General features: G+C 31.9%; 1 protein-coding gene across 1 annotated transcript; it reads left to right on the top strand.

Annotated features, from left to right (window-relative positions):
• Positions 1 to 2,340: 2,340 nt before the first annotated feature.
• Positions 2,341 to 9,177, top strand: LOC111007457 (putative transporter C405.03c). Its single transcript, XM_022279830.2, has 9 exons — positions 2,341 to 3,886; positions 4,921 to 5,310; positions 6,076 to 6,287; positions 6,430 to 6,500; positions 6,608 to 6,706; positions 7,134 to 7,251; positions 7,368 to 7,503; positions 8,622 to 8,736; positions 8,849 to 9,177. The coding sequence occupies exons 1-8, from the start codon at positions 3,800 to 3,802 to the stop codon at positions 8,688 to 8,690; spliced, it is 1,182 nt and encodes a 393-aa protein (XP_022135522.1). The 5' UTR covers positions 2,341 to 3,799; the 3' UTR covers positions 8,691 to 8,736; positions 8,849 to 9,177.
• Positions 9,178 to 9,698: the final 521 nt, after the last annotated feature.

Raw genomic sequence — 9,698 nt, 5'->3', positions numbered from 1 at the left:
AAACTGATATTTAGGACGTAGTAAGTTCAAATCTCTACCGCCGCACGATATCATATTTGATTATATTGATTAATTATAGATTATACTCCGAATAAAAAGAAAAGGGCTAATGGTTATAGGCCTAGTTTTTTTTTTAAATTGAGCCCAACCGGGCCCATCTAGTGGACCTAAATAGGCTCAATATCCCATTATACCAACTTCCACTACCAAAGCTCCACATCCCTTACTTTTTTTCCCCTCTAACATGTATATTCTTTTATATAAATTATTTGCATATAAAAGTTTCTTCTAACATGTATATTTTTTTATATAAATTATTTGCATATAAAATTATATACAAAACCCTTCGAAAAAAACTGAACTAAAAAAAACCCCTAGAAAACAATAGAATATTACAAAAATAATTTCATGATTAGTAGTTACAGTATGCCAAAGCGATCATATAGTTTAGCAGTAATTGGCATATATCTCCCACCAAAAGGGTATGAGTTTAATCCCTTACCCTCACATGTTATACTAAGAAAAAAAAAATAAAAATTATGGCGTGTCAAAATCTAAACATAATTTAATTTGTTAAGTCATATATTATAAATCAAAATGTTAAATATTTGAATCCACATTCCCACATATCGTTGAATTTAAAAGAATGGTTAAGACATCTTGTAAGAGGCATAGTTTTTAATATCCATTTTATGTTATATAATATTTATAAAAAAATGGTGAAATTATGGACTTTAGTAATCTCTTTGTTTTCAAAATAATGGTTTTTGAATTAATTCATGACTTTTTGGTTGGAGATATGACACCTTAACCAATTGACCTATGTTCAAGTTCACCTCTAAAATTATGTTATAGGACCATTCTACTTACATTTTGATAAAAATATACTAACATAATGTAGCTCGATAATTAATACATCAATATTATTTGTACGGATTGAAGGTCTATGAATCAAATCTCTATCATCGTAATATAGTGATTCTTAATTAAAAAAAATTAATAACGAAATTATTCATGTAGCTAATTCTACATCTAATCAATCAAACTATAAAAATTATGATTTGAAAAAATTGGTGAATCACAACATAACATAACTAACTTGATAAGACATTAATTACATTTCTCAAACTTTTTTTTTAGTAACAACAATTTGGGGTATGGAGATCGAACCTCATACTTCAAGAAGAACAAAGTATGTACCAATTACATTTCTCTAACTTTAAATACTATAATAAAAATATAAACATATATGCTATTTTAATTTTTTTAGGGACACTTATAAATATAGCAAAAAAAAATTTAGTAAAATAAGCAAAATAGCAACCACATCTAGTTTTTTCAAATATAGCATTTTTTTTTTCAGAAAAAACGGAGGTCCAATTATAAAATTACAAATTCACCATTTAATATATCTGATATATATGTGTAATATATCTGACCACTGATATATATTTATGATATACCACGGATATAATAATGATATACAATTGATTTACTTATGGTATAACAATGATATCTACTCAACTTCTAACATGTCTTACACTGATATACGTATGATAACCATTGATTTACCACGCTGATACAAACATATATATGTGCAATGTATCTAATTTATCATTGATATATAAATGATATACCACTTATATAACTATGATATCTAGTGATACAATTTCTTATATCATTATATCATTTACCACTAATACAACACTTATATATATTTGATATATACTTAGTATACTTATAATTTACCACTTATATACCTCTTATATAACTATTATATATACTAATATAATTATAATACACGTGTGTTGGTATAATACTACTATATTCAATATTTTTTTCATATGAAAATAATTGTGCAAAATATTTTATTTTTTATTTTTGAAATATAAAGTTATTATATAAAAGACTTACGCAGACCATGCACGTCCAAAAAGACAAGTTAAAATTTTGATATACTTTATAAATTTAAACAGCTGATATACCACTAAAAAGTAAATATTTGATATACTTTATATTTAATATATCAGTTGGAAATATATTTAGCATATCATAAATTAGAAGTACATCAGATATATATTATATGTATAATACGTACATTTGATATATATTAGTGGTATATTTGATAATGTATATCATGAGTACATCTGATATTGTATATTAGGGATACATCGAATGTATATAAGAAGTATATAAGAGTTATTTCGGATGTAAATTAGATATAGATTTGATGTATATCATATACAAATTTATATCGGATGTATATCAGATATAGATTTAATGTACGATATACATTAGATGTATATCATATATAAAGTAAATATATATCAGATATAGATACACATCCGCACATATAATGATAAAATTAGAATAATAAAAATTCTCAAAATAAAAATTCAAATATTTTACTATATTTAAAATTTTGGAAAATTTTTTAAATAAAGAGAATATTTTTGCTTTGTTACAGTAGGAAATGTACCTCGCAGTCTCGCCCAGAATACGCCGGGCCGATACTCGTAGCCCATAGTCATTAAAAAGCAAGCCGAAGCGCGAAGACCGCGCAGAATATCGCCGATTTCAATCGCCGGCCGGAGACGCTCAAATCCTCCGGTTAGTTTCCGGATCTCTATCATTTCGCGCTCTTAAACGAGTACTACGATGGAGGCCGGCCGGAATCATCATGGTTCAGTATTGGAACGGAGCCTCAAATGGCGGGAAGAGGAAGATTAAGAAGTAAATGCGTCGGAAAACGGAGAAATTTCACCGCTTCAGTTTAAAATATGGAAATGCGATGAAGCCTCATGATCCGACAAAATGTATCCGTTGCATTCTTTGAATCACGTCTTGTTGCGTCCTATTCCTCCCAGCATTCTTTTTTGTCTTTTTCTTTCTTTTGATTCTTCTTTTTCTTTTGCATTACTTTTGGGTTCATCCCTTTATGTCTTTAGTTTTACTTTAAATCCATCCTATGATTGAGCTGGAATTCCGAGTTTGATTTGTACTGTTTCACCATGCAATTGGAAATGAATGAGGTTTTTAACTTTTGAGCTGGGCCACTTTTCTTTATTAGATAATGCTTATGCTTTATCAATTGTATTATGCGCTCTAATGCTCTGGTCATTATTGAAATTCTCTCCGGTTCCGGGTCCCACGGAAGGAACATGGACGCAAGGTTTGGAGATTTGTCACTTTAATCTCTTGGCCTCTACTTTACTTTACGTTTCCTCTTTGAATGAGAAAATGTCGCACTTTTTCTGTTTTCTTTTTCCCTGTCGTGCAAGCTATAGAATGATGCCATGGTGGTATGTCCAAATTAGATGTAACAGTCATTTGAATTACGCATCCATCAGTATGCATCTTCTCCAACAATCAGAACACATATATGCATTACTGTTTCTCTAGAATATTGTTTCGGGTCCAAGCCTAGCGGTACAGTGTTTTCTGCGGAAGTTTTTGGCATATTTGGGTTTAATGTTATACCAAAAGGCCATTATCCTGTGGTGAACCTAGCTGGTGCACTAGTTCAAAAGTGGATAAAGAGTACTCCATTTTGAAGTGCACGAATGCTTTATGTAGAAATATGAGCCCACCAAATCCTATATTTAATCTGCTATCATCTTTTCATATCGACGATTGCATGATAATCGACTGATGTGTACGTGGTTAAAAGTCCATGTTTTCCATAAATGGGAGAATCTGGCATGAACATGAGTTATTGGAGGGAAGGGGGGAAAGAGATTGAAGGGGTATAGATGCAAAAATAGCTCTGCAGGCAGAAGTTTTTCATTCATTAATTGTGATGAAAATGTGTTGGAGATACAAGCTTGGGTTGCTTCTCATTCTTAGTGTTGTGGTCATGTGGGTTTCCTCTGCCGAAGTTACCCAGGTAAGTTTCACTCTTTTCCTTTTCATGAACTGGCATTCATTATTCTGATTTTGATGTAACGAGGGAACGATGTAGAGAGAGTTCAGTTAGTTATTAATGTTAATTCAACTTTATTTTCTGAGCTGTTCTGTTAGTATCATTAGAATTATGCACATTGATTAGTCATAGGGATACTTTGAATGCACGGTATATAATACTATGGGCGACCGACTCTTTGAGCTTCTATTATAGCGTTAATTGCTACAAATTTATTTCTAAGTTGGCCGACTCGAGTCCAAACTATTTTCTCGAGCAGCTAGAGGCTTCTGGAAAGGTGGATTTTTGTAAATTTTAAAAGGAAATTGTTTGGTTACAAAACTTCAAGCATCGATCTCAGTCATGATTATCATGACTGCACTATAAATCTGCCTAATAAGATTAGCGATGACCTCTGATATGCTTCGATTCCATTAATTCGTTTGCAACTACTGCATGAGCATTTCTTTGGGTTGTTGTTGTACTCGTTCATTATTCAACACACTTGTTGACTTTTCAACATAGAGCTTCTTTTCAACACACTTGTTAATTCGTTTGCAACTACTGTATGAACATTTCTTTGGGTTGTTGTTGTACTCGTTCTCGATAAATGTACTGCATCTAGGCCAACTGCTTCTATTTGATAGAAAAAATTGTAACTTGGAAAGTAATGAACGTGGGTAGTTTCAACTGTCAGATTATACTGGTAGAGTCTTTTTATTTCTTTACTGAGATTCATGTTCCCTCCTCAGTCCTATTGTTGTTGTATATCATAAGTTTGGAATCATTCTTGACTTGTGGGGGCGGGGGCAAACAGAATTATTTTCATTATCATTTTTGGGACCAATATTTTTTCTGGAATGAAACTACCTCTATATATTGCAGTTGGTTCATGATTGATGCATGTGGTATACTCCCTTTTCAACATGTACTTGCAATGTTTTCTATGTCATGTTCAGTATTTATTACTTGAATTCTCAATCCGACTCATGCAGCAACTGACCAGTATGTTTTGACAGAGTATTTTTGCAGATTATGAGCAACCATTTGCAGTATCTTATGTTACAACATCACTTTTGATAGTTTATCTTCCAATAGCTTTGCTTAAGGATTGGTTACTGACTTTTTTGTATCGCTGCGATCCTAAATGTGGTGAAAATCCCAATGCGGTTGACCAATCCTCCATAGAGTTGCAGAAAAATGAGGTGAATCTTGCTTCTGAAATAGAACATCAAGGACAGTTAAGTTGTAAAAACTGTACCATAGACATGTATAATAAGGATGAGGGAAAACCATTGGTCGCTATACATATAGGTAAAGAGAACACACTGAAAAAAGACCGGAAGTTCACTGCAAAGGAAGTTGCTGCTTTTGGCTTTTGCATTGCTCCTCTCTGGTTTTTAACAGAGGTGAGATACTGATTTCTTGATTTGCAGATTCTAAATCTAGTTCTCATGGCTAACATATTTTCTTGGTGGGCTAGATCTGACGAACTTGATTCTTGTTATTCATGATCTAAATAAGATACTAGTTTTAATGTCTTTGTCGATGTATGGTTTTGGACTCTAGAATCTTAGACATAACCGTAGTATCCCCAAGGCGTTGTCATTCTGAAAAATCAAAAAGTTCTATAACATAATTTAATGGCTTTTGTTGTGTAATACTTAGGCACTTATTGGTAAAATAAACTTATAAGCAATGTGATGAGGAGATTACCATAATATTAAGGATATGTGTCTATATTAAGAGGTGAAGTGCATTACCATGCGTCATTTTAGCTTATTGGACTTTATCTTCTGATGTTTTGTTTTTAATAGTGTATCTAATCAATATATGTAGGAAGTGGAAAGGAAGAGAAAATTGAGAGAAGAAGAGAAGACTTTAAAAACAAGCTCAATATCAATTATTTTCAAATCACCAGAAGTTCCCTAACATGTTACAATGGAATATTATTTGAAAGATAAAGATTGTGATTATATGAATACTAATAGAGCTTGATAAAATTTCAAGTAAATTAGAGCCTAAAATATTTTAGGGTAGATTTCATTTGGGCTTAATAATACTTTTTAAAAGACAGTTTAATTAAACAAATCATACATGGAAAACTAGGCATTTATTCACTATAAGGCTGGACCATGACTTAAGCAGTTGAAAATCTATTGTGATATCTGCAGTATTTAACAAATGCTGCACTTGCACGAACAAGCGTTGCGAGTACCACACTGTTATCCTCCACTTCAGGGTTATTCACTCTTTTGATTGGTGCATTGCTGGGTGAAGACACAATAAACATCGTTAAAGTTGTCTCTGTTGTTGTTAGCATGGCTGGCGTTGCGATGACAACACTTGGGAAGACTTCAGCTGCAGATGAGAAAAATGGGAATGGGTATGTTAGTTCTCCTCTGCTTCGGTGAATTTATTTAGACCAGTCCTGGAGGGCATGTTTTAAAATAAATGGGGGCATTATCAAACATTTTTATCGAAGTTTGGTTCTAATCTTGATAACAAATGGATAAAATGGTCTTCAGAAATAAGAATCATGCACTTCTGGGGAATGTCTTTTCAGTCCTCTCGTCAATGACTTATGGCCTGTTCACTGGTTAGATATCTGAACTTCTCTTTTGATAAGCAGTTGACATAATCTTCTGCAACAGACATATTTTCCATACACTGATTCATATGGGCATTATCCCTTGGATTCTGCAGTGCTTCTCAAAAAGTTTGCTGGAGGAGGACAGAATTTAGATATGCAAAAGTTATTTGGCTGTATTGGACTTTTCACCTTTGTTGCTCTTTGGTGGCTAGGTAAGAGTAAAATTTTCTCTAGTTTAATTATCAAATGCCTTATTTTGTTTTATTTTATTTTCTAATTATTGAGCTGCACTTTTTGTTTCTTTACGATTATTTGAAGGGAGGGTTGGGTGTGCTACACAAGGATAATTCTGATCATTTTCACAGTTATAGCTGCTCTGTCCAAAAGGATGAAACATTTTGCTTCAACATATCTTTTTTTACAAAGAATGGTTTCATTGAAGAATACAAAAGGGGAGGACAAAATCCTCCCATAAGCTAAGGAATTTCAAAAAAACAAAAAAAAAAAAGATTTTTAATTTGCTCCTATCAATATCATTAATGGTTTCATTAAAAATTAATCTCTTTTGTATGGCATGAAACCTACTTACGCTAGAACTTACATTGTACATTAAATATTTCTAAATTTCCCTCTCTTCAGTGTGGCCTCTTACTGCAATGGGCATTGAACCCAGATTCATGTTCCCCCACTCTGCTAATGTGGAAGAAGTTATTCTTGTCAATGCTTTTGTTGGAAGTTTTTTGTCCGACTATTTCTGGTAATCACAGAAGAAAGCTCTTTATTTTAGACCTGATTTTTTTCTTTCTTTTTGTTCAGCATTTAATCATCTCTGTTTTTCTGTCTCCCTGATTTATAATTTTACTGTACACACAGGGCATTGGCTGTTGTTTGGACTTCCCCTCTGGTAGCTGCTCTTGGTGTTTCCCTTACTATTCCTGTAGCAATGTTGGAAGATATGGTCATCCATGGCCGGCAATATTCGGCAGTTTATATCATTGGGTCAGCCCAGGTAATTAAGTAATTTGATTCCTTCAAAAAACTAAATGGGTTATTATCTTACTTTAATTCACATATTACAAGTTCTCTTAATTGGATTTAAATTTTGAACAATTGGAGGGAGAATATATATATATTTTTAGTACAACATGTGGGGTGAAATATCGAATTCACAATCTCTTGGTTGGAAATATATGCCAATTACCGCTAAGCTATCTTTGTTTTAACACTTTTTGGTTGCTAATTGTGACACCATAGTCCTGCAATATCATTTATATCCTTTCAAATGGTATTCTTGGAATCTCCCAGTGAATTTTAGTTCAAGTTTTTTCCAATCAAACATTTCAATCATACTTTTATTAGTTGTAACTTGTAATCAATTTGTCCTCAAACATATTCAGAATGCCTAACCATCATTACTTTTTCTAAATGAAATAGTTCAGGACCATCTTTTTTTCTCCGGAGAAAATTAGTAGTATAATATCAAGAATTCTAGATTGTAGGGAAAGAGCGAGAAGGCAATAACTAGACTTTTTGAATGTTAATATATAACTTAAACAGATGAAAGAAAAAGGATTTAAGTTTTAAAAGCTATTGTATAAGGATTAACTATTAAGTAAATGTTATTTCAGTGTTCTTGAACTCATGAATTCTTGGTCAGAGATATGTGCCAATTACCACTTAGCTAAGTTAATGTTGGCAACTATTAAAGATAGCTGGTAGCAAAAAATATTAAATAAAAAAGAAAAAGAAAAAGGGAGAGAGGAAGAGTGAGAGAAGGGGTTGGTAGCAAAATTAGATGACTTTGAGACTTTGGAAAAATCCTTCCGAACGGGATAAGAGATTGCCAATTTCATCATCATTATTATTATTATTCTTTTTCCTTCTCTTAAATCTTAATTGAAGAAAGAATTCAGAAATAAAATCAGAAGTAGCAGTAATTCCCTGGACGATGCAATTCATAATTCAACATTTTGTTTGTTCTGGGTCTGAATCTCAAATTTATCATTCTAATTAGCAGTGAAGAAAATCATTGTTTACTGCTATAAATGTTGTGTGTTGAAATTTTAACAGCACCAAGAAAAGGGAAGTTCCCTATATTTCTGATGCACAGAATTTTTCTTGATATAGGTATTCTCAGGATTTGTAATAGCAAATCTTTCAGATTGGCTCTCTCAAAAACTGGCATCCAAGCTCTGAAGAAGAACTTCCCAACTCCAATCAATTTCTTTCGGACCTCTATAATGTATGTTTTCTAGTTCTACACTTCTTTTAAAAGTTGTTTTTTCCCAAAATTCCAATTTCTAGAAAGGAATGGTAATGGATTCATAATGTTTTCCGCCTGCTTTGGTTGACAGAATGTTGGCATCTCATTTCAATTGGTCAAAAGCTTTGGTGAAGAAGATTAATTTCCCTGTTAGATCAAAAGTTGAAGGATTTACAATGAATTGTGTTTATTTTAACTTGTTTGGCTGATTTGTATGAAAGTGAAACAGGCCAGTCTTGTTTTGATGCAGTTCTTTGGACTTATTACAGGAGACAAAATGCTATTTGGCAACTTTTAGTCAAGCTAAGGAAGCCATTTCTGACAAGACTTGAATCAATGGAATGGGTTCTCTTCTTTGTCTTTAGCATACATCCACTCCTTTAGCTTTGTATAGTTTTTTTTTTTTTTTTTTTTTTTCTTTTTAAACCATAAAGCTTTTTTTTGCTAGTTTTGTCATTTTAGATATGCATAAAATAATATACACAACTTATTACAAATATGAAATGGTAGATGAGAAATTGGGAATTTAAGGGTTGTTTTGGTAACGTTGCTGCATTTTTAATAAATAAAATAAATTATATTGTCCCAATACCAATGAATTCAAGTATGATAAAATAATATTTTTATTTATGTTTTGGAACAAATTAGAAATGGAAACGAGAAAGAAAAAACTTGTTTGGGTTGTTTCCAAAATTTCTATATAATTTTGAGAATATTGGAAAAACAATAAACATATTTAGTTGCAAAATGCTTAAATTTCTTAAAGAAAATTGAAAACGAGAACATTATCAAACTAAATTTACTTGAGATAGGCTTTATTGTTAGAAGACTTGAAACCCTAATCTTTCTGGTTCTTAGAAATTTGGCACATTTGTAGATTGGATCTTTGATAATTGAGGATGATAACATATTTGACAGAGGTTCAAGACTTTAGATCTTTT

This window comes from Momordica charantia, assembly GCF_013281855.1.
Source record: "Momordica charantia cultivar OHB3-1 chromosome 6 unlocalized genomic scaffold, Mcharantia_2.0 BLBB01000006.1, whole genome shotgun sequence".
Lineage (NCBI taxonomy): Eukaryota > Viridiplantae > Streptophyta > Magnoliopsida > Cucurbitales > Cucurbitaceae > Momordica > Momordica charantia.
The sequence above is the reverse complement of the archived record's forward strand: the minus strand, read 5'-3'. Positions and strand labels throughout refer to the sequence as shown.